Source organism: Strongylocentrotus purpuratus, unplaced genomic scaffold (assembly GCF_000002235.5).
Source record: "Strongylocentrotus purpuratus isolate Spur 01 unplaced genomic scaffold, Spur_5.0 spur5_scaffold_5, whole genome shotgun sequence".
Classification (NCBI taxonomy): Eukaryota; Metazoa; Echinodermata; class Echinoidea; order Camarodonta; family Strongylocentrotidae; genus Strongylocentrotus; species Strongylocentrotus purpuratus.
The window spans coordinates 35,942,013-35,968,878 of record NW_022145611.1 but is presented as its reverse complement, the minus strand read 5'-3'; the positions used below and the strand labels follow the sequence as shown (position 1 = coordinate 35,968,878).

The 26,866-nt window shown below is 36.3% G+C and overlaps 1 protein-coding gene across 1 annotated transcript; it reads right to left on the bottom strand.

Moving 5' to 3' along the window:
* Positions 1-28: 28 nt before the first annotated feature.
* On the bottom strand, positions 29-26,002 carry LOC582833 (titin). Its single transcript, XM_030999188.1, has 10 exons — positions 25,949-26,002; positions 20,329-20,356; positions 19,759-19,878; positions 15,389-15,603; positions 14,548-14,652; positions 13,221-13,313; positions 12,644-12,769; positions 11,824-11,945; positions 5,461-11,418; positions 29-4,189 (listed from the first exon to the last, which is right to left on the bottom strand). Exons 1-10 carry the CDS (start codon positions 26,000-26,002, stop codon positions 4,120-4,122), a joined length of 6,891 nt encoding a protein of 2,296 aa, XP_030855048.1. The 3' UTR covers positions 29-4,119.
* Between the last annotated feature and the right edge of the window lie 864 nt (positions 26,003-26,866).

The window sequence follows — 26,866 nt, the reverse complement described above, 5'->3', positions numbered from 1 at the left end:
AAAATAGATAACACAAAAAGCTGGGGTATAAGGATCTGTCCATCACTCGTAAAAATATTTTATTTACAGCCTCTACAAGTACAAAAAGGGCCAGTACAGGTAGACTGTATTCAATACATATATTACCTAATTTTATAATGAACATAAAGGCAAGTTTGATACGTATTGATATTTAAATCAACACCAGATGAGTAACATTTTACAAATGATATTCATTCAAAAGCAAAATAATCCACCATCCCTATTTAGGTGTATTATAAATTTTTTCAGAGAGATGTAGTTTCCGATTCTTTAGGTTTGTTGTGTAGGTTTTCTTTTATCCAAATGAACAATACACACAACAAAGATTTTTTCATAGTAAAATAATGAGTAACAGTATGCATGGAGAATTGTTTGGTAGATATGAACAGTATCTCTTGAAAACTTACTTTTCCAATGTGCCTTAGGCAAACAAAGACCTGAAATATATCGGAGCACACAAATAATAAGACGATATCTTCCTTTTCCAGGTATACAAATATAAGAACAATAATCTCCTACGTGTCAAACGTTCTAAATATGGGCCTGTATTATGAAAAACAATGGGATACATTTCTGCTCGTATTTGAATCTTGGATAGACAACTATTCAGAATTATTATCCAGGATTACACAGAGATAAATACCATGATATCTTCTACCTCTGGGACGGATATTTTCTATGAATAATTTTACCCACTTGTGCATCATATAACATTAACAACCAAGAAAAAAAATGCTGATCTAATATAAATAATCATATATTTACTTAGATTGCACTAATTCAAAAAATCTTGATATTTGTTTTAAGTATCAAGTGTTGACATTTCGAAATTAAGAGAGAAAGAGAGTGATATATATATTTATATATCTATAGAGAGAGAGAGGGAGGGAGAGGGAGAGAGAGAGAGAGAGAGAGAGAGAGAAGAGGAGAGAGCGTGAAAGAATAATAGAATGGAAGCATAATGAAAAAGATAATCATAGGAAGTGTGTTAAAATCTGTGTTTTTCCTGCCGTTTAAAAAAAATAGATAAAATAACACAATCGACAATTGCCATATAGGAAGGAATGAGAAATACAAGAATAAAAGGTAAGAAAAGACAGATCATGAAAGTAAATTACTAAAAAGGAAAATTAAATACTTGAGTTAATTGAAATGATGGAACACTATGAATTCCACTATTCACTGTTAGATGTAAGAAAAATTGTCTCTACCGGTATATGCCCAATCCTAAGCTACCCGTTAATGCTGGAGTACCTTACAAAATGAATGAACAGATGATATTCTGAAGGGGAAAAATACTGATATACATGTACCAATAAGAAGAAAAAAAATAAGACTGATCAGCATGCAATACAAGGAAAAAAGTAGTTACAATTCTAGAGACCAAGATATATATAGCCTTGCAGTCCACATTAGTGCTACGTCTGAAGAAAAGAAAAACATTCCCCAAGTTAGATTACAGAAAAATATTTTCACATTTTCACCATTTTCTACAAATTAATACAAAAACTGGCTCAATAAAAAGAGGATAAAATGATTACATCTCAGTTGCTTTACACAAAAAAAATGCAATTCAAGATTTACTAAACATTGTTGAGTTGATTATAAGTTTGAAAGGCATGCCAGTCTTGAAGTAAATTGAGTAGTTGGTTTTGAATGTAAAGAGGAAAATATGAGAGAAACAGATTAATAAAGTAATCAGACAGATATCGTCAATCATATAAGAATCTCTTTTTTCATGGTCTAGTGACCGTGATATCATGTAGGAAAAGCTCTGTTATTAAATTCACAAATTTATGTCATTTGATTACAATAAATAAAATGAAATAAAACTATTGTGTCTTTATAATTGAGAAAATTTTGTGGAAAATGGTCTAAACATCTTAGACTCACTTTTATTTTCAAATAACCATTGGAGATTCTCAAAATGTAAGGGTACTTTGGAAATGGGAGTTTTTCTTTCTTTTCTACTATTTAATGAAAACTGAAGAAGTACATGCACCACAGAGACTACCATAAGTCTGTAGATTTCATGCAAGATAGATACAAGAGATAGTGGTAGCAACTGATCAATAGCTTGAGTTGCATTTCCTTTTGACACACAAGAGCCGTTTCAATAAATATTCAAACTTTACACAATACTTCTTAATATAAAAAAGCAACATCATTATGTTGTATATCGCAGTAATAATGATAGAACTTTCTTGTAAATGGTGTTTTACAAATTATGTGCAAATAAGTTAATGATACATAATGCAGATAGTTACAAGTCCGAGTTCAAAATCTACAGGTATAAACTTTATATACATGAAGTGCTTGACATCAAGCACAATTTCTTTTCTTTTTTCTGCACTTTTTTTTGTTAGTTTGTATCAAAGAAGACAACACATACAGGAAGCACTAGTCATATTGAATCAATAGGTCTGAAAGTACACAGTGAGCACAAGTATTCAGACCTGTTTGTTTTAGATGAAGTGTTTGATCCAACCAAGGCTTTAACATAGAACTGATGAGGATGATGTTCTATGGTTAGGTAGTCACACCATATGAGTTGAATCAAACAGTACAAATACTACAAGCAGTTCTACAGATAATGCAAAGTGAAGTTGATTCCATGAATAGTTGATTTGATGTTGCTTGGGCTTATTCACAGAATCCAACCAGCAGTGTCTAACCTACCAGAAACATGTCAAATTTGCGCACACTACCGTATCTAAAAGACAGGTAGGAAAAGATGACTGTATCATCAATGATGAAACTGAGAAGAAAAAAAAGTTTGACACAATAAATACATAACATAAAAGTTTGGACAATGTGAATAAACCCAGTAACACAACCTCACAGCCGAGCCTTTACAAAAACCACTTCGATGTAACAGCAGATGTACACCTTTTCCTGAAGATTGTAATCTTGGCGGATATGCCTTCAGAGATCTTATGAACTACCATCAATGCATTTCATGCATGATTCTGTTCTTGAAGCGGCGAGAAGGTAAAGCTGTAAGGAAACTTGATGGACCGTCAGTGACACATGCCTTCTACTCAGAGGGTTTGTGAGTCAAAGTCTACTTCTTAAGTTAAGTACATAGCACCATATATTCATACACACCAGTCTCCTCCACATCCACAAGTATGTTGATTAGCTTCGGCAGTGCTTCAAGGTAAGTAATACCATCAAGATGCACCACTCCGTCAAACCAAATAATTTCCTCTTGTAGGGCGTCCATCCTCATGCATAGTTTAAAGAAAGTATTCTTGTTGTAAGAGTTCACAATAGTGTCCCATTAGAGAACAGGCAATGTCTTTTACTGTTCAATGGTCAATGCAGCTCTTCATCTACCTACTCTAGTACTGCTTCATTGATTGAGGGCATTGGCATGCAATCCTTAAATAGTCCACTAAGATCTGTTTGTCGATGAGGGGTTGACTTATTGCGCTTGAAAGTTGAAATGGCAATATTAAGTACAGGAAACTTTAGACATTTGATAAATGAAATCATGCAGCTATCCAATTGGAAATTTTGATAATAATAATAAAATAGACAATTTTCCAAATGGAAGGTTCAATAAATTTGTAATACTGCATTGAATCTACATTGAAAGCTGAAAAATAGAATTACCGTTTTTCATCAATACTTTTAAACGATTACAGAAAACAACATTATTTGCAGTATCATTGGCGGCTTTCTATGAACCAACAAGAACATGTTAAGGGATGTTCGAAAATTAATTAATTTTACAGGCCCTGTTGGACTGAATTGAAATAGAATGTAACCTGCCACCATTATTGAATCGGAATCGGTGTAACTTATTAAGAGGTAGATGTTGATTGGCTCCTTTGAGGGCACATTCTGAATAAGCATTCCTTCATTGAATCCAATGGTTTTTCAGAAGGGCCTTGGGACGACATCAGAACTTTTAACACGATAAACTAGATTTTACTCATAAGATTCTCTGTGCTTTTTCAAATTACATACAACACTATTTCAGATGCCTTGGGTGTTTGAAACACATTACAACTTTCAAGCGCAATGAACTGTACAATGAATTCATTCTCCTACTCAATCTGGTCCACCAGAATACTGTTCTTCCATGGCATGTCACCCATCATCTCTAGGCAAAGATTGGCCTGTCGATACTTCCGAGGGGGCTATTCTGTACCTTCTCCTCCTAGAAAGTAAGAATCAAGAGAAATTGGATGGGGTGCAATGAAAAAGTTTTCATATATCTTATTTAAAGGGACTTGGTAACATTGTTCAGATGACAGAAAATGGTGCTAAGGTAGTGACTTCAATGCTAGATGTACAATTAAAGATAATCTGAAAGTTTGAGTGAAAACTGATCTGATCGCTTCGTTAATTCTCCCAACTATATTATTACAATTTAATTACATTTTAGGTGAATGTAAATCGTCACAAAGCAATGAATTGGCTCTATATACCATTCCAGACATTTAAGAGTTGAAAAAAAAAATTAAAGCCTGTTTCATGTTTTAGTTTCAAGGAAAAAAGGTTGGAAAAATTAAATATGGTTGGGAGGGTGTTGAACAGTGAAAACCATAAATATCTTTGTGGTTTGGGAATTTTTCCAGGATTTTTTGCATGTTAGAGAGTTAGTTTAGTACAGTAGAAGGAATATAATAAGTAATATTTTATACAAAAAGTTTCATTTTTTCATCAACCTTCAACAATGTAACAGAGTCACTTTAATAATGTGAATTACTTAAATTTCATCACCCCATGGATGCACATGTAGTACATGAAAAATGAATACTACAATGGAGTCTTTCGAATCAATGAAAATAAGTTCTCTAATCCTCGAGGAGATAAATAAAAGTGATACATATTCTCTATTTGTTAGGGGAAAGGTATTTGCTATTCAAATCTAGGATGATGTACAAAATGCGTTAATTTAATGAATTTTCTAAATTATTATAATATGGAGAAAAAAATTGTCTTTATTTGGAAAAAAAAAGAATGGATCATAGGTAAAAAGGTATATTTGGGTATACATGTATATATACATCCATGTAAACAATTTTCATTACCAAAAACACTGCATGGAGATGATTCCTCTATGAATGACTTCAATATGAGATGTGCCATTACATGTTTACCTCCACCAACATAGAAATTGCATAAGGTACCTTTTATTCTAGGGATCAGCAATGTGATATTAAACTGATGGACACAAATTATGATATCTGACAAGTTATATTTTGTCTTTATTTGGAAAAAAAGAATGGACCATAGGTGAAACAATATACTTGGATATGTATATATACATCCATGTTACCAAGCTTCATTACCAATATACTGCATGGAGAGGATTCCTCTATGAATGACTTCAATATGAGATGTGCCATTATATGTTTACCTCCACCTACAAAGAATTGCATAAGGTACCTTCTATTCTAGAGATCAGCAATGTGATAAACTGACCTTCCTGAGACAACAGACTTGTCGGGTCTCCTCCCAGGGGGTTTGGGTTTGATCCCTGATGATCCCCCAGACATGGACGATGACTGACTGTCATCCCTGGACACCGAGTAGTCTCCCTCATCCCTCTGTAATCTTGTGCACTGGACATCTTGCGTTGCCCCGGCAGGTCCTCCCCGTGGAGTGCTGAGCGGTGTCATGTCTTCCGCTAAGGAAAAAGACGCACTCGTGGCTGCTAGGTCATGAGGAGAGAGTCTGTTGGCAGCTCCATTGCACTGAGGTTGTTGGTGGCGATGATGATGATGATGGTGATGGTGATCTATTTCATGAGAGTGATGCTCATTGTTCATATGAGTTCCATCGGCAATAGCTGGAACCCTCTCCTCATTTGTCAATCTGGAATCCCCATGGCAATGGATACCATCTGTACATGCATTCGACTGATTTGCAGGAGCTGGGTTTTCACTCACTTTTTCAGCAGGAGTTTGTAGAGGTGTACTCTGTTTGGAAAGCATCCTTTCTCTTCGCTTCCTCTGTCGAGGTGTCAGTGCCTCCCAGGCCAGTCTTGATGATAACCCTGAATCACTTGCTATAGGCTCCTCTGGTCCTTGATGCTGTACAGCATAGGAATCCGTCATACTTTCAACCATTTCTTCTAAAGAGGAAGCACGTTCACCCGACAGATTAGATCTCAGGCGTTGCCTCCTGGTACTTGTAGGTCCATGGATAGATTCTGTTGCAGAGAAGATCCCCTTATCCTTGATATCTGTATCATCTTGAGCAGATGATGAACTTTCTCTCCTCAAAATTCCTTTTACTGCCTCACCTTTATCCTCTTTGATATCTCCCTCGGAAGCACTCACTTCTTGCTGTTTCTTCAATTTGAAAGCATGTTCAGGACCAGGATCTGTCCGTCGTCTTTGTCTCTTTGCTCTTAAAGCTGCCCTGGCTGTGGGAGACAGGTCCCGTATCGTGCCACTTCTAACAGGCTTAACAGGCTTAGCGGGTTCCGCATCCCCAGCAGCTGTACCAAGAACAACCTCACGAATATCATCCTCAGGTGTAACCTGAAGTTTGGCTTTGGTTTTAGGTATTGCACCATGTCTTGCATCACTCCTTTCAGGAACGAATTCAGCCGATACTTTACGATCAATTTGATCAATGTCCACATGAAATCCTTCCCTTTTCTTCTCTTTCTTCTTAGGAGAGTCAGTGTTGATGAATACATCATCCACTCCAACTGCTGAGGTATTTTGAGGAGAGCTTGCTCTTTCTGGAGAATGCATATCATCTTCAGAAAACAACAGAGGTGTCTTTGCTGGAGACTGAGGAGACTTAGGAGGAGATTTGGGGATTGTTACCATGACTTCAGGAGGATTGAGGGTAGTTGGTGATATTCTTTTTGAATCTCTATCCTCTGAAAAAGCAGATGTGGCATCGTGTGATTCTGGAGAAGGGGAACGCCCCTTCATATCTTTGACTCCAAAAAGAGGAAGCTTAGCTTTCAGAGAAACAATAATATCTTGGGTTTTGCTGAGAATGTTCTTTCTAAAACCAGGCTTTTGTTGTTCATTTTTGGCATTAGCAATCTCTAACATCCTCGCAGGATCACTTTCAGATCTGGCTTTTCCTCTATCCCGATTGAATATTGATCTCCTAAGTTGTTGAGGCGAATGTCCGGGTGACCTGTTAGAACCTTGCTCTGTTACCATTCCAGGGAATGATCCTCTTCTTCCTAAAATGGACTCTCCTTGGGGCCACTTCTTTTCTAGTGCTGCACTTGGTTTTAAATGTGATGGTGTACTCTTCTTACTTAACTCCACTGCCCTGGATTCAGGAGACAGCTGGTCTCCCGCTGGCACGTCATTCTCAGTCCTGACAGCGTCAATTGAGGATTCACGAACCAATGGGGCACGGGAAGAAGACTCCATATACATGCTAGGTTCCTGCCACCGAGTTGCACATTCAGACACTTCAGGGTTACCTCCTTCATCATGTGATACGCTCTGCATAACTGCATATGTGGATGGATCATAGATACGTCTCCTCGGTGTGGCTGGAGATTGACGGGGTGACTTATCAACTCCTCTGTCACTAATTTGGTCTCTCCTGACAGGTACTGAGTGACTGCTCTCTGACTGACAACTAGTCTCTTCTAGTGTATCAGTCCTGGAAGACCTGTGCCTGCGTGGAGTCTTTGGAGAGTCATTCTGAGACTTTCCACTGGATGGTCTTGCTGCTGAGCGATCCTGTTTCAACTGCCCCAGTTTACTTTCAAGGAGAATTTTAGGTACCTCGGGCAATTTCCTTGGCTGTTTGACAGCTCTTCTACTTTGAGGACTTGCAAGATCAGGGGAAACTGAAGTTAGTCCATCTTTTCTCGGACTTCCAGGGACAGTCTCTCTATTTGGATCTTTCTTGGGAGTTTCAGGTAGTTGTCGAGCACGTACTGGACTCATTCTCTTGCGACCTTTGCTTGATCCAGCAGACTTTGTTTCACTAGAACTTTTGCTCTTTTCACCACTATTTTGCCTTTGAACTGGCTTTTTCTCCTTTTGCTTCTTTTCAACAGTGGTTCCCTTGACCTGTATGTCTTTTGCCTGCTTTGGAGCGCTAGATGTTGTCTTGCTTCCCTGCTTGTCATCACTTTTGCTCTTTTTGCTGAGTTCAGGACTCATGACATCATCATGAATGCTACTTGTCATATCTGAAAAAATGTTTTCCATTTCCTCCCTGTCCTTTGAAGACTGTCTGATCATTTCTTTTTCTATCTTCTTCAAGTCTTTTGATGCTGGTCTGCTTCTGGTTGCATCTTCCTTCTGAGACACCTTAGGTTGAAGGTCAACAGGTAATGAAGGCTTTGATTCATCCCCAATAGGTTCTGGTCTATGCTGAATATTCCTTCCATCACTGTTGGATACAGCTTCCTTTGGCAAGAAAACATCATCATCATCATCCTCCTGGACAATCGTTGTTGAAAATGATGGAGACTTCATCATTGCCCTTCCAATAGTCCCCTTGTTAGGCATAACCTTGACAGCCTGTTCTTTCTTCTTTATCTCCAGCCCTTGTACTGCAGTCGAATCATTTCCTGATTTACCTAATCGAGACACACTACCTTTAAGAGTAGTATCTGTTGTTTCATTCTGTTCATTCTCCTGTGATTTCTTTGAATTATCTGGTATCTCTTCAGCCATATCCCATTCACAACCCATCATCAAGAGCTGCATAACATCTTGTTTTTTATCTGTGTTAATGTCTTTACTGCTTGTTTGTGATACTGAGCTCTCGGATGTCTTATTCTTCTTCTTATAATCTGGTCTGTCATTCCATGGTTTCTTCTTCTTAGAATCACTGTCATCACTTGTAGGGGGATTTTGAACCAGTTCCACTTTCTGCTCAAAGTCTTTTTCTGTGATAGTGCCCATTAGAAGCTCTTCCATCAAATGTCGTTCTTCGGAGGCATTGCGTACCATGTCTAGTTGAGGTTTTTTCAATGATTCAGCAGGGGTTTTAACAATGATCTCATTTTTCATTTCTAGTTTTATATCATTGTCTTTCTTAATAGGAACATCACTAGGTTCTTTCTGCAAACATTGTTTTGCCTCAGTCCGCTGTGGAACAGCCACCACAGCCTCTGGAGTTCTGTTTGATGAAGGGGCATTCACTTTCTTTCCACTATCAGTTACATCCTTTGTGGGAGATAATGGTTTTAACTTTTTCAATTCAATTACAACTGGTTTCTCCACCTTTTCTTGCACTTTTGAAGGTACAACCGTTTCCTGCAGAACAGATTTTTGTGGTGCCTTGTGATTCGGCTGAGGTGCTACTATCCTTTTGATGACAGGTTCTGTTGAAGACACTTTGGGAATATCTTGTGCAGGAGGTTTCTGGTTAACATAGCGTTGTTCAGGAGGCTTACTAGCTTTCTCTTCTAACTTTTGTGGCTTGATTGTAAATGGTTTCTTTTCAACCACTGCTGCTTGACCTTGCTTTTTATTTCCAGTGTCTACTGGTTCCGGTGATTTTTTCTGCACACCTGGTTTCTGCTCTAACTGCTTAGAAAATAGCTGCACAGATGCTACCACAGGAGTCTTTTGTCCGGCACCAGGTGAAATTTTATCAGGGGTTGGTTGAGATTTATCCTTCAAAGGCTGATTTGTTTTGAGTTCAACTTTTGATTGCACCTTTGGTTCTTTTGATGTATTGCCTTGTAGCTGCTGAGGAGAAATCTGTTTTTGCTTGACAGCAGGACTGCCAAATGGCTTTGGAGAGGTGGACCGTTCTTGAGGCACTTCTTGTTGCTTTACAGTCAAATTTGTTGGCTTGGGTGAGACGGGTCTCTGACTCTCCTCTTCCAGTTTAAGGCCTTTCTTCACAGGAGACAAACGAAAAGCGATTTTGGAAGCAGGTTTTTCCTGTTTAGCATCAGATCCAGCCTGCTGCACAGGTGACAAAGCTCGTGTATTTGGTTTGATAGAAAGCTTCTCCTCTGGTTTCGATGTTGGTTGCTGCTTGGTATCTTGCAGGTTCACTTTCTGCTGTTTGCTTGCAGAAGGTTCAGCTGGCTTAGAAGAAACGCTTCGCTGTGGAGACGGTGTTTCTTCCTTCTTGCCTGGAGATAGCTTTTGTAAGATAGGTGATACAGATTTATCTTTGTCCTTGGTTTGCTGCTTGCAGTCTGGTACCTGCAGCTCAGGTTTCACTTTTTGATGGACTTGCTGGATTTCATTTTTCTTCACCTCAAATGGTGTTTTGAGTTTTTCATTTGTTTGTTCATTTGACAATACTGTTACACCATCTATTTGTTTAATTGCACTTAAAGGTTTAGCTTCACCACTAGTTTTCACTACTGGCTGAGTGTCAGTCTGATTGACAGTGGAAGGAACAGGTTTATGAGGAGGTGCATCAGTGACTACAGGTTTCGAAGGTTCAGTACTTGGTGTTGCATTTCTTGTTGGTGCATCTGCACTTGCCTTCGAACTAACTACTTTCAATTCACTCTTGGCTAAGTTTGTTGCATGTTGCTTTTGGGCAGACAGAGTCTCTTGTTTTGGGGGCACTTTCTGGTCTACGACAACAGGTTCTGCTTCCTGAAGAGGTTCTATTGATTTGAATGCCTTTGCAAAGGCAGATTTCGGTTGTTTCGACTGCAACACATCACCTTTCAATGTACTTTCAGTTCTACTTGTGACACCGCTTCCCATATCCTTTTTAGGTGATTCTTTTCCGGTTGGAATATCAACAGCTGCTTTCAAGTCTGGCTTTTTCACAACCTGAATTACAGGCATGATATCTTTGCCAAGTCGTCCTGATGGAGGTAAACCATTCCCTTTCCCTGGAACCAACTGATCTACTTTTTTTGTTTCCACTTTCGTTGATGATCCAATTGGCTCTGGCCTTGGCCTTCCTTTCTCCTCTTTTTCTTCCTTCTTCATTGTTTCTGCTGGAACAGTAACACTTTTCTGCATGGTTGGCAAATTCTCCTCTATTGAGGGCTCCCTCTCACTTACACCAAATTCCATTCCACCGCGGTAAGTACTAATATCACCCTCCATGATGGCATGGCTGTCCATGGTTCGGATCTTTGGTTTATGTCGCTTGTGGAGTAACCTTCGCTTTCTGTCTTGTGATCGTTTGCTCTTCCTTATAGCGAACATCTTGTCGCTTCCTTTGACATCAGTAGTTACTTTTCCTTGCAATTCTTTCTCTTGCGTAACCCCTGACATATTGATCTCCTCCTCTTCATCATTTTGATCCTCCTCTTCTTCCTCTTCCTCCTCGTCCTCCTCCTCCTGGACTTCCTTCTCTTCATCTTGTTTCTCATGACTCTCATCCACTTTCTCTGGCTGTGTATGTGTACTCTCAACCAGTCTGATCTCAACGTTGGCTTTGTGGATGTTTGGCTCTGGGTAGCTGATTTTCTTCTCTTGTTTATCTGGACTTGATGGCACTTCAAAGCTGCAAACAGAGAGAGGAAAAAATACAGATATTATAACAAACATCACTCATGTTGATATGGCATCAGCAAAAATCAATAATTATTCAATTAATCTACTTGTCAGATGTTAAAAATATATCTCCTGAAGAAACAAATGTTATATTACAGTATAAGTGATAAAACTTATGAGATTGATCTCAAATCAAATCAAAAAATATTCAGATATATGAAGTGGATAAGAAAGAATTCAACATAATTCAACCATTTCAATTGCAACAAGGAAAAGTTAAAGAGTATCTTAACATACACACAATGCAAAGTTTTAAATCCTACAAATCGTCCAAAAGAGATGTTTAGGAGAAAAATAATCTTCCTTCCTATAAAATAACCAGGATTGTATTAGAGACATACCCTTTCTTACGAGCAGGACTAGTTGAAGAAGGAGTAAGTTATGAGTTCCATCTACTGGTGGTCTTTCCCAATCATAGGCATCATTCTCCTTGATATTCTTCCTGTTCATACATCGCTCTAATAAAGAATGGATGCACTGTAGGAATAAACAGAAGTAGAGGCATTAACATGAATCCTATTTACACTGACATGGCTACAGAAGATAAGAAAGAAATATAGTGTTTCCCTAAATACAAATTATCAAATATGAAATTTCTTATGTTCATCTAAGCTAATCCTCTTTAGGCAGTTTATTACAAAAGACTTTCTTAATTTCTCTACAGCATACAATATAATGCATGAAAAGCAGCAAAGGATACAAAATGTTTTTTTTTTTTTTACAAATTTTGAATTATTCAAATTACTACGATCAAATTTCAGACAAAATTGTATGATTATGTTATTATTAATAATACAAAGATGAACCTTATATACTTTTAAATAAAACAGAAGTTCATTTTTGATATATATCGATCATAAACAAATGAAATTTTATCACAATATTCAATTTGTTGTAAAATTGAATATGTCTAAAAAAAACGACAACATGAAATTTACCACAACTTGAATGTTGTGGTAAAATTGCATACATATGTCTATTTTACCACAATATTACATTTGACATATTGTATTAAAAAAACACAAATACTCATAACATTTAATGATCAATATCACTTCAGTCAAAATTGAGTTTTAATAAAGCAATTAAATCAGATGTACAGATAGAAATTAAAGGCAATATGCAAGTGGTTTCATCGAGTATAAGTCCATTGACAGCATGACAATATAATTTACCTTGTAATCTGGTTTGTCTGCATATTCTAAGGACTGGAATTGTTCTAATATCTGCTTGAACTCCATGGGCATGTGTTTCAGTAGTAAACGATGATCGTACTTTTCCTTCAACAAACCTACTTGTTCCTGATGAAGAAGAAAAAAAAGCACAAAAAGGATATCATGTTTAACGCAAAGATAAATATCATTTCACAAGCTAAATTTCTGTTGATAAACGAAGTGTGATGTGTCATCTGGAACGAAATTACAAATAATGGAATAGTAAAGGGGCTAGTATGCTATGAGACAATGGAAAAACAATTTGTTTTACGGTTTTAAAACAAGCTCTTCAGAGGACATATAATATGCTTCATAACAAACTTTGAATTCAAATGTCAGTATAATATCATGGATGCCATGGCAATCTCATGCTACTAGCTGATAGGTTGCTAATGAAACATTTAAAACATTGACAGTAATTAAATACTGATTATTACTTGACTTAAGATAAAAGTCACTGATGATGTTATAACTTAACTTAAATGTTGCTTTATTTTAGGCAACTACGTTAAATCTAGCTCAGCTGAGGATAATTTACCTTGTCTTTGATTTTTCTCCATGGAAGTTGACCAATGACAAACTCTACTAACATGTAGAACAATGACCACAAATCATCATGACGACCCATCTCCTGCGATAAAGGAAGAGTAAAATAGGGAGAAGAGAGAGTAAATTTCAAACGTCTATAACAATGGCTTTGCCTTAAAATTTATGGAAGCGCATGTTAAATGAAGGTACAATTACAATAGAGAGATCATTAAAATGATCTTATAATTCTTTATTTAAAAACATGTTTGAAGAACGAGTCACAAGTGAATGTATAGCATCCTTTCCATTTTGCACCATTAAACATTTTTTGTTAAATAATTTAAACATTGCATTACAAGATGAAAGATTTCAACTGATATTTAGATTACATGAAGCGTTATTATTTCTGTATATTTCCAAACTCAAATAATTAAAAACAAAAATCTGTAGATTCCACACAGAATATAAAGGAGAGAAATGTCTCATCACACTAAACATATCATTGTATAATACAATATACTTTCTGTACTCATTCACATCTTGTCTTTCTTTTCTTTTTCTTTTCTTTACAGGCTATCACACTAAGTTCAATAAGAGGGAATAACTGACAACAATAAACAATCTGATAATCCAAATTATAACGATTGGCAATTACCAAAAGTTACATCAGTGGTCCCGGTTTACAAGTAGGGATAACTCCTGCCGTATTTACAAATGATTTGCCTCAGTAATACCACAACTATAACTACTGCAGAATGAGGTGACTTACTCTATTTCTATGAGCATTGACAGAAGCATAGCGAACAGTTCCACGAAACCCAGCAACTGGCCTTGGCTGGTAGGACATATATGTAAGTAAAGAAAAAGGCAAAAGTGATGACTACAAAATCACACTGATAAATATTACACATGGTAACATATGTATGTTTTCTAAATTACATACATTTTCTAGCTAAAATATTTCATTAAAAAAGGTGAGTTAAAACAAATGAAACTAAAAGTAGTACAGTGTAAGATACATTAAAAGTATATCACATATAAGGAGCATGCTGTAATTTGTCAGATGTGTGTCAAAAGGGAAAAACCCATGGCATTTTATAGAGGGTCCTCATGTCCTTCAAGTTTAAAGTAGGTAAATTATTGTAGTGATTTCATATCATACAATAAAATATGTAAATGGATTCTAGAACTAGTCTTTGATATTCTTGATTTCTGTATTGGAAATTCTAGTTCATCCCGTTAAATGGGATAGAATTGACTGGTTCACTCCCTATCGCTCTCTTACACAGACGTTTTTCTTTTGGCTTCAATTTTCAGTTGCTAGACAGTGTACTTACCGTTCTAACTTGACCCTGAGAATTGGTATACTGCCTTGCCAGACCAAAGTCTAACATGTACACCTTTCTTGTGTTAGCAGCAGCTTTCCCAATGGCAAAGTTGCTCTGTAAGGAGAAACAAACAAATAATTTTTAACTTGAACATAAGTTACTAAATCCTTTCTCATCAATCCAATAACATTTTAATATTTCTCAAAACAATATCAAACTTTTTTATTTTATATTACTATTCTCTTTATCTATCTTTATCTTTGTTTATCTATATGTTGGTGCATGTGTCACCAATATCTGTAATATTTCACATAACCAACAATATGCTTGTTTTTTCAATTGTCCTCATGCCAACTCTAAACTGACTATTACCGCAAGTACACTTGTAATTTAACAAGTTTTTATTGCAGTTTCACTTATAATGCTTAGTTGCTTTGATTCAACCATTTACGTTACATGACAAAAAGAAAGCCTATCTCATCTTGAGAATCATCCAGGAAATGGCTACTCACTACATCCTGTATTTTTACCCAAATTTAAACCTGATGCCAAGTTTACATGTTAGCTTGGTCTTAGTTTTCCCTCACTAAACTTAACTAAGGACTAGTGTCAAGTTAAACTGAATTAAACATATCATATAATCTAATCTAATGCAGCAGTCACATGTAACAATACTTAGGTGCTGAGAATCTAATATCTATCTTTAAAAGAACTTGTCAATCTGGAGGTCATAAATAGATATTCTCACTCTCTTCAAATCTATTTGGTATGTTTTTCTCAAGAATAGCATGCACATTTGGAGGTTATAAACCAACATACATGTGATAATTGTGTGTTTAGTCACACTTACAGGTTTGATGTCTCTGTGTAGAAAGCCCACTTCGTGGATGCTTTCTATCGATTCAAGAATCTGTACTCCAAGCCTGAGCATGGTGCTGACGGAGAACGTGCCACGGGGCTGTGCACGGCGGAGCTCTGCAAGGTTCTGGCCCTGGACGGTCATCACAACGTAGTTAAACTGATCGTTGCGACCGCAGCCTATGAACTTGCAGATATGATCCCGCCCTGTAATGAATTCAAAATAAAGAAATGATATAAATTAATTCTGAGAGATAATTCATGGATGTTACCGTATTTTGAGACAGAGGTTACCCATGTATAAATTTGTTCACTATACTACATAACAGCTATGTTTCTGTAAAGCTTACTTTTTAAATATCTGAATTTGGATCCTGTTGCAAAATCTTTGTAGTTTCTTGATAACTTAACCAAACAAACAAAAGTTTAATCAAAACTATAGACTCAAAATGGGTGTAACCAGACAAATATAAAATAGAGCTGCTATTACATGTAGTACATTGGTCAATGTATTGATAGCCACAAGATGATTGATTGACTGATGGAGGTACATTGTTATCTTATTCAATGGATAACCAAGGTTAGGATAATGCTACATTCATTGTGTATGACAAATTCTACAATAATTTGTAACGTCGCAGCATGTAGCTTATGGCATGTTTACATGCATTTCCATTACAGCTACATTGTACATGTACATGTAGGTGAATCATTCTACAACTTAGCATCCATGCTTCTGTATGATGTTTGTTCAGCTTCCTCCTCAACGTTTAAGTTACATGGAACTGATTGTACAGCACACAATGATAAATAAGTGATGTACATGTACATACATATATTTACATGTACCATTATACATATGTATATATATGTACATGTATACTGCTGTACATTGTTTTTTGCTCTAACTTATTTGTCAAAAAGGAAACAGTACTGTCAGTGTCACCAGGGAAAACAATAAGTGACCTTCACCTGTAAAAGCTCATTGCACTTCCTTAAAACAATGATTCATAATGATAAAATGTAAAAATTTCAATATGTGAAGACATTTTTTCAATTATTGGGAGAACATTAAATGTATATACAGTCTCTTGACTCGTGAGATGGACATTGTATATGCTCAAGACTGTTAAAGTCATCTTGAAGAGACTAGCAGGGCGACCCTGACGCACACATTAGCAATGGTAAACAACAAGCAGGGCTAAGACACAAGCTTTCTCTGAAGTCTTTAGGTTCAAGATCTTCAGGGAAATGAGTCAACATCAGCGGAAGATAACAAGCAGAATCACACACAAAGCCATCATCGGCACAGTGTGAAGGGCAATCCTGGCCTCATCCATCTTCTTTTCTGAGAAATCATCTGTTTGGAATCTGGATGTGGTCTATGCTCAATTAAAGGCCTGGCAGCTCCAGATAGCAAGGTCTAGTGTCTGTGCACTGGCATGTAGTGCATAATATCATGTTAGCTCATGTGTTTTCCAACATATATTGCTCATCGAGAAATATATCAATTTCAGGCAAGAGTTTATTAATATCTGATGAAACATTGTTTGTCACTATGATTTCAGAGGGTTCTGTAGTAAAGCATTTGATGACTACTATGAAAACAATTTACAAGGCACAAATGTATTAGCTTAGTCACTTTTTAAAATAAACAAAATGACAAGTACCGGTATGCCATTGACACTTTGAAAGTCCCACAAAAAAGCGCAACCCCAACATGACAATATAGGTGTATATAAAATCACTTCAAAATGTTACATACTGTACATTACAAATACCATCTTTAAAGATGGGTGGCAATACAGTGTACATGCAGATATATATTTTGTATACAGTTGTACCATAATCACTGGTCTTTACTGTTTATTTACTATATTTATTTTTAATCAGCATCTAGTAAATTTAACGATGCACTACATTCAAAGGTATATTGTCAACCCGTTCACTTCTAAACTATCTCATTCTAATTGGTTTAGCACACAAACTATCCAGTTCTCATGGGCAATAAGTAGACATACATTTAGCCTTTTTAACATACCGCAGAAGTGAATCATAAATGTAAGCGTAACTGTTCAGTATCATTGAAAGCATTTATGTTACATGATCTAGTCTGCATACCCTTCTCTGTACGACTGCTCAAAGCTAGTCTGAGCAATACACACGATACCCTACAACATTGATGATGGCAAGCTATGTATCCTACATCAAAATGCTCTGCAGATTCCAGGAATTCCTTCATTTCAGCTGTTAAACCACAGGACGTTCAATGCTAGCTGCAAATGCACAGTTAGAGCATCCTGTTTCACACAGTTTGATGTTTAATCTATCTGGACTCCAATGTTAGTCATGACATTGATATATCAAGATATGTTAAGCCTACAGCCTAGCTAGGTGATGAAATGATGGGATGACTGTCAACAGGAAGATGCATATCCAATGTCCATCACAAACAAGTGAAAGTGAATTCCAAAGGGAGTTATTTTGAGAACCTGATTGACTTATTGTTTTCATTTGGGTCCTCATCTACCGTATTCATTATCCTTAATTAAGCTTTGTTTTTCTAAACAAAAATCTAAAACAAACGAACAATACCTTTGTCATTATACATATCTAAAAGTCTTGGACTATATTTTCAACTCTTGAACTCTAGTTTCTTTATCTCTATAATAGTTAGAATTCTCTTTCTAGCTTTTCCTTTGCCAAATACTAACAAAGATCTGTCTGTAAAGAGCTAGCAAAAGCACATGTACTTCGCATGTAATGTATGGACTTGGCAATGTAGAAACAAAATGCTCCTCGACTTTTTAACAGGCATTTGAAGTCCTCTCTAAAATGCATTGCCTAAGGGCCCTAAGAGCAGGGTTGATTGACGTCATGCCATGATAGGTATGGGACTTAATCACATTTGGAGCTGTATTACAGACCAATTCACATCATACAAGGCATGGAACTACACGTTTCATTCAGGGAACTGCTGTTACCCAGATGCATTAATCCTAGCTTAATCAAATCTAATCTCCATGCAGAAGGCCAGTACAGGATTAGGGTATCCCTTTACCATTACAGAGCTGGGTGTATGATATCATATCCTCAATATATCATTCGGAATATCATTAATTCAGTATGCCTATATACCATACATGTTGTGTATGGGCCTACATTACATGATTTTCAACTAAAGAGTAAAGTGCTATTGTATAAATAGGCCTATGGTCTGTAGGCAGACTTATAATACCGGTACATGTACGTGAAGACAGAAGGGGATTAAAAAGACAATAGATGTAAAAGTTTGTTCACAGAAACTACATTGTAAATATGTGAGGTACAGTGCAACAAGAAAACAAGAGTAACGACCTGACAGGTATTCTGAAACTTGGCAGAGGTGTTAGGCACGTAAATAACTCTGGCGTAGACTCCTGGTCATATTACATATGTATGCATGGTGATACAACTATTTGTTGGTCTTATTTACATAAATACTTGGAATGTATCTGCCAGTTTGTACATGTAAATAAATGTGACATTTTGTCCCTGCCGAACCAAAGCTATCTTGTTTAAAGGGATAGCTTATAAACTATGCATGAAAACTGTGAGGTTGCTGAAAAGAGGTAATCTTGGTATATTATTCAAATTTATACAAATGTATAACATTTCTAAACTATTGTTGCAAATTTACTGAGATATATTCATTGGCCCAAATTTCAATTTTGCATCTCAATTTTGATTAGTTAGTCCTAAACCTCATTAAGACAAATGATGCAATTTGGGACTTTTAATGATCTTCATGGGTCATTAGGGTCTGGATCTGGTCACTACCGACAAACAGAAAATGCCATTATGATAAGTTTTGGAAAAAAAATTCCAGACATTATGGCATATTGGCATATATGTGTAATAGAGTGGCTGAAGGTTCTTAAATCAGTGTTAAAATCACTGATTTAAGAACCTTCATTGCCTTTAGCCACTGTATTACACATATATGCCAATATGCCATAATGTCTTTTGTAAGTGTACATGTCAAAGCCATTTCGTCTCATGTGTTTAACATACTACATGATGATTTAATAGCTAATTGGATAACACCAATTACCGGTAATAACAATTAATATTCAAAACTCCACAAAACACTTGGCAAAATATGGGACACAAAATTACAAAATACCTTGGACTTGTCATAATTGTTGTCTATTGAAAAGGCTGTCTGAGACCTGTATACATGAGTACATGTACATTTTCATGTAGTTGCTTTTGATTTTAAGTTTTGGTTATAATTCCAGTTTGCTTAAAAAAAAGGCATGATTAACAAACACAATCCATAATAATGTCTACATTCCAAGAAAGTATTTGAATCTCACTAACCCTGAAGTTTCTTGAGGACGGCAACTTCCATCTTGAGCACCTGCTTAGGTTGGAGAGCAGATTCTAGCTTGATGGCTACGCACTCATCAATGACTTGGTCAAGGGCTTCGTAGATCTCACCTAGATACAAAGGAGTCATAGGGCAAACAAGAAAGTTTGTGGAACAGCTTTCATGTTTCCTTAATTAAAAAGCTGAATTTAAATCATCTTTAAAAACAAATTATCCATCATGGAAAAATATCTTGTACAGAAATGTATAACATCGATTTCAACATACTGGTACATGTAAAAACAAAATTTCATCCTGTGATATTGATTAGAATGTTTTTGTTTTACTTATTAGAATGCACTTAATGAAGAAAACATGTGTGCATTCATATGTAGAAATAACAAATGCTTTAATCCTGGCGTTGAAAGTTTTTATAACCAGTTCCAAAGCAAATGGGTCAACTCTCAAACAACAAAAAGAACTTTTTATTGCATGAAATTATGTCTAATGATGGTATTCTATGAAACTTATTACAAATTTGTTAAATTTATAGCTCTGAATTTTAAAATGAGATATCTTACCGAAGCCTCCACCACCAATTTTCTTGGTCTGTTGGGTAAACAAAAACACAGAAATGGTCAAGATTCACATAGAAAGGAGATGAAATATATGAATTATTCATACTTTACAATAGAATTTTTATGGAAATTATTAGAAGTAGGTCGATCAATCAAAGGGGGTCAAAAGCAAAAGAGACAAACTATATTTCTGACCGACCTACATCACTGGGATGCCTACATGAATAGAGAAAATCACGTTCTCAATTCATTCCATTTCATTGTGACACACACAAGGGATTAATTTGAATGCTCATTACTGACAGAAGTGGTTAGAAGTTGGCACACACTGATAGGGCTAATTGGTCCATAGAGATAGACTGTGGGATTGTTTGCCATCAAGTGCCCTATATTGTACGCAAGTTTTAAACACGCACTAGCCAGATTTTTTTGGAAATCAACAACGATGATGTCATGGATGAATCTGAAAGTGACATCTACATGTATATGTACCGGTACTGTATACACATACTGTACATTTCCATTTCCATATACATTTACATGAAGATGTTATATCTTTGGCAAGAAATCTTTTGATTTTCCCACTATTTTTAAGAATCATTATCCTACTATCTCAGCTCGGACAAGTACATATAACTTGCGTATAAGCACCTTGAAGTACATGTACATGTACTACTGATAAATGCTTGCCTCATCCATGACAGATATAATTGCCCTATATCCATCTAGTAACTGATTACAATATACATGTCATGAACACATGCACAGATGTTGTTTATGTGCTATCTGCAGAGAGCCAGAAGGCTGTCACATGTAACTCTGCGTGTGGGTATGGTGATTTTGTGACTCATGATTCAAAATTTTTACTAGTAATAATACATGTAACACATAGGGCTATGATTATTTGGTCTTCCACTAATTTCATCAAGAAAGGTGTTTAATTCTTTATAATCGGATGACTACATTGTTTCATAAACAATGATTATTTCAACCCTCCTAGTTCTCTTTGTATTTTTGAATATGAATGCCCAGAATACGTCCTCCCCTTCTGGACCCTGTCTTTTACAAATCGATCACAAGTCCTTCAAGCAAGTTTACAACCTCTTATCTAACATGTAAAGAGTTGAAATTGCTATCGAACTCAAGTTGAGTTGCGATCGATTCAGCAACTCTTCATACATGTATGGACATTGTAACTCTGGTCCTCGGGTGGAAAAGCCATGTCCCCCTAATTTTGTTTATTTATAATATCTCACGGCCATAACTCTCACACATGTACATGTACACAATATGAATCTGTGTTGAGAGAAAGCCAACAGTCAGACTGGTCATTGGTAAAGGTCTAAGGTGACATAGGAACCTTGCAGGAGAAGGGTAGAGTGCGTAGGACGGTTCAATTGAAATCCAAGACCGATCCTGAACTGATCGCTAAACAAGCTGGTCACGTCTCTCACTCTCAACATAGCTCATATTATATTCTAATGAGTCATTCCATTAGTGTAAGCCATATGTTTGGGCGCCTGCTACAGGGGATGTACGTGGGGACTGTACATGTTCAAAACATTTGTATATTGTTCTTAAGCATAGATGTATGTACAATTTCAACTTCAGATAGCTAAATACATAAAGCAAAATGCAGATTCACAAGGACAAAGTACAAATTCATTTCAAAGTGAAAATTAATGGAAAGGATAACTCCATGTATGTTGACTCAATGGGTTAAACCTAATGTACATGTACATGTAGAACATTTCCTTCACATCACTCAGTCTTTGATTCTGAGCTTTGATACCATTCATCTCATTTTGAGACCATACAGTGTCAAAAGAAATTTATAACAGTTCAAATTAATAAAATCACTCACAACATGAATTTTGTAGAAATTGTATGGTAGCCGAGAAATGGGGAAAGAAAAATAACAAAATCCTGACCCATACCGTGCACAACAAGCAATCTCCTACATGTACAGTATGAGCAATGATATCAATAATAGATTAAGCACAGACACACATATTTGTATATACCTGTATTAAATAATTACCTTGAATTGGTGACATGATGCATTACTAAGCCTACATCTTTCAAGATACCAATAAATTTACAAAACCTGGGTAAAGAGAGTCAAACTCAGATTGAAAATAATATCCCATGGACTATCCAGAGGTTTATTGCCTATCATCTCAACAATCAAAGGTACAGTATGACATATTTATTGTGCAGCCACAAATTCCTACATCCAACTACATTGTACCTATTAAATTTCCAAATGACCTACAGTGTATTTGGCACATTTACATACACAGTACATGTACATGTAACTTCATTTTTTTTAATTTTTGAGTTCATTCATATCCTAACCACAAATATTACCATACTAATCAATCATACATCTTTACTCCTTTTAAAGATTCTATTAGATTCTGTTGGGTTTTTTTTTCTCCTCAATGTGAAACAATTTCTGAAAATCAAATTGACTTTAAAAAAAGATCAAATGAGGATACACATGTATCTACATGTACATTCAACATATACATGACCGTCCATAGGACTTGCAACATTTCTCGAGGTGTAGGTACATGCTATTTCTGCTTACAGGAATGCAAGTGTATTATTATGAGCCAGACATGCACTGCTGCTGTGTCGATAATGAGTGACATTTGTTGATCCTTTGCAGATATGTCTGACAAGAATTTTAAAGGGTGTTCAGTGCACCGTGAAAATAACACCATAATTGCTTGTATTCATTACCCAGTGACAGAACGTCACAGATCAAATGAAACATTGAAAGGATTTTAAATGATAAATGCTATTATATTTCAAATTTGACTAGATCGAAGGCTCATTCCTAAAGCAGGTGTGGACAAAAGCTTCTTTGCAAACAGGGTAGTCAAGTAATTCACATCAGAAATTAATAAGACATTAAAGTTACCTATTGATAAAGGTATTGCATTCCGAATTCAGAAATGACATGTAATTCAAAATATCCCATCAGCCTTCATACATTTTCTTCCATGTATAAACACCACTTTGGGCCCCTTGCACCTAACTTTGATTTTCCTGTTGCTAAAAATGCACAGAAGTAAGGACATGTCTAAAAGGACACCTTATTATTCAACTTTCACAGCTAGTACCCTCTTCACACGACCACTTAACCTTTAAAAAATACACCGCTGCTGGTGCAGATGGAGAAGTACACACTTATCTTTACACATGGTGAACATTGAAGGGGCTTCTATCATGTATGTGTACTTAATATAGGTTTCGAGGAAGAGAAGTCTGACTCAGTACTTTGGCTAGTTTAGAAATGTCCATTCATATTAACGACATAATAAATCAGAAACCTTGTCAGAAAAGTACTCTACTTGCATGAATGAATGAATTCTACTTTGGATAACTGAAAGAGCTTTCTTTTGTAGGCATACAGTGATTGTACCTGGGTCAGAGGAGAGTAATACAATAAAATATGAAACACAGGTAGCAAAATTTGATATAAAATATATTACCAAACATATTTGTTACCGTAGTTGTATTGTACAATGCATTCTCTTCTATTTTGAGTATTAAAGGCAATGTAGTAGCATTAAAAGTTGAAAGTTCAAAAATAAACTGAACTTTTCAACTGAAGGTACTGTACATGTACATGTAGGTATGCTAAGCATAATGAGTGACTTTAATGTATCGTTGCTCATGCGTATCCAGTGATATTGTTCACCTTCTATTCAAATAAAACCATTACGAGCCATTAGCATCTCTGCCTCATTACCCTCCCCATCATTACTGTAGCCATTTGAACAGTAAACTGAACAAACATTTGCATTGTCCGAGTGAGGTAATAAAAGCCTACAAACATGTACCTACAGTACCTTAAAAAAAGTCCAGTTTATTTTTTAACTTTCAAACTTTGAAAACAATTTTTTTTAAGTTCTGGAGGTGGAAAATTTTCAACAGATACTGGCTTTTTGAGTAAATCTGAAAAGTAGATTAGTGATTTGTATCAGCAAAATGTAAACTTCCAAGTACGTAACTGACAAATACTAGCTGGAAAATCACATTTGCCAAAATCTGCAAATGACATTTAGCTGGAATGTCTAGCGTGATTTTATAGAAATCTTTCTTTCCTCATTACTGTTTTACAATTTTAACCAAATAATTAACACGTAGAAGACATGATTTATTTGATGTAATGAATATTCAGTTTAAGCTTGGTAGGAATCTCTGAGCTTTCATTTCCAATCATAACCAGGACTCCCAGTTACCTTCAACCAAAATCATTCCATCCCTCACATTAATCTGTTAAGCCTTTTAAGCATGGAAAGGAAACGGACTTGATCTCTTCTTCAGGTTTGATCCTGGATTTAGACTTTTTCCATGTTGGCAGAGTATGAAGCATGTCATCATGCCAAAGACCAGCCCAGCAACGTGTAATCAGTCTCAAGGGTAGCCAATAAACATAATTACTGGGAGGGCTGGGTCTTCAATTTCAAGGGATTTTCATGGATGTGTAGAACATGAAATCCTTGAAGTGAATGTACCGCATTTGCCGGTGATAAGGCCGCACCACCGCATAGGCTGCACCCCCAACTTTGACATTTCAAAGAGGGGAGAAAAAAGAAAAAAAACGGACAAAACAAAATAATCATAATTTTCTCGAAAACACTATTTTTTTTTTTACAAACTGTTACCAAATTCATCCATATTCTTATAATTTACCGGAAGTTTAGCTAAAAAAGTAATCGCAGGCAGATTTGGTGTCCGATATACCCCTACCACAATGTACGGTGTAATGCGAAACTGCATGAAATGGAAAAACAAAATGGCGACTTCGGATGGATGTTCGCGGCAGCTCCGTTAGACTGTCCCTTCCTTTACCTTTGCAATGCATTGGCACGAACGTAGATCAAGATCTATCGGCAAATGCTGTGTTAGGACGTTTATTTTCGTCTTCATGTCAACTATGCAAGATAAAATTGTCGGTAAGATGTTTGGAAATGTCCTGTACCATAGTGGTATTGTTATTTTACCGTTTCTAGGCCCATACGTGCAAATTCGTGTTGGTTTTGACTTTCGTTTTTTTTTTTTTTTTACTCTTTCGTCGTAAAGGCGGCCCTTACGCTGGCAAATACGGTATCTTCAAATTCTTAATGAGAGATCTATTCATTCTTTTCAGAGCTAAAAAGGAAAATAGATCAAATATCATTATCATAAAGATAGTCAATATTCATGCACGTGCTTAGAAATCCACTCATTCATTTCATGTATTGGTATATGGTCAACACTCCATTAATCATAGCCCCACACTAGCCCTTTCTGTATTAAAGGGTAATTTTAGGGATTGTGTCCAGAACAGGGGGCCATGCTACAGTACCAATGGAAAGTCATGGTTACAGTCAACAGGCTCTACTGAGCAAATGCAATGGTTTTACACTTGAGTTTGACAGTGGGTCTACTTCTAAAGTACATGGCAAAAAAGCATGGGGTCTTCAGAATTTCTACAGGACCCATGTTATGGCTCATCTCTTGGAGATCTAGAAGGTTATAACACTATCTTGAAGTTTGTGTTCATGTGTATATATAAGTTAATGCCCTTCTGGCTCTCAACAGATGATCTTGTTTTGATACTTACAACTTTCCATCGATCTTTGACGATGGCGCCTGGATGCAGCAGGTCTTCCGCCATGGTGACCGCTGCCTGGTATCCAGGTGATGGTGGGAGTTACTGCTACGTATGGTCTTCAGCCCACTGCTCTCTCAGCATCCTAGACAACAGAGAAAGAGACAGACGCTACAAATATGAATTTACAAAGTATAAACATGTATATAGATGGGACTTGGAAAGAAAAGATAAACAAAGGATAAGAATGGACTGAGGAAAGTACATTTAAATGATAAGTGAAGCAAGGCTTGGCACTATAAACAGGGGTCCAGTTTAACTCTAGACCCCCACCCCCTTCCGATTTTCAAATTTTAATCTGGACCCTCTGTGAAAATGGTGTACAAACCTGGTGCTGAAAGAGAAATAACTAAAGAAAATAACAGGCAGGCAGCACAGTAGAATACAACAATGAAAATAATCTTATTACATATGAAGCCAACAATTTCTTTTAAGATAAATAACTACATTTACTACAAAAAAACAGACAAACATATATGCCATACACCCTTCAAAGTGTGCAAGTACTACATTTCAAAAGTAAAACAGAAAATCTTACCTTTTAAAGATTTGAAAACATAAAAAACTGAAAGCATATTTTCCCATACCGGACAAATCAATAAGTGCATTAATGTAAATAACTTTACAAACTGCAGTTTCAGATAATGCTGCAACACCAACGAATCAAATCCATCGAGTATGTAGACTGATTTTTCCTAATTCCCTACCTGACATAAATTTAAAAATCTATCGGGTAAACAATTGGCTAATTACCCATCATCTTGTCTGAGAAGAAATAAGGGTGCTTAATGGCTAAGGTTGTACTTGTAGGTGAGGTGTCGTTTATCAGTTATGACGTCAACTAATCCAAAGAGACAACACATGCTCATC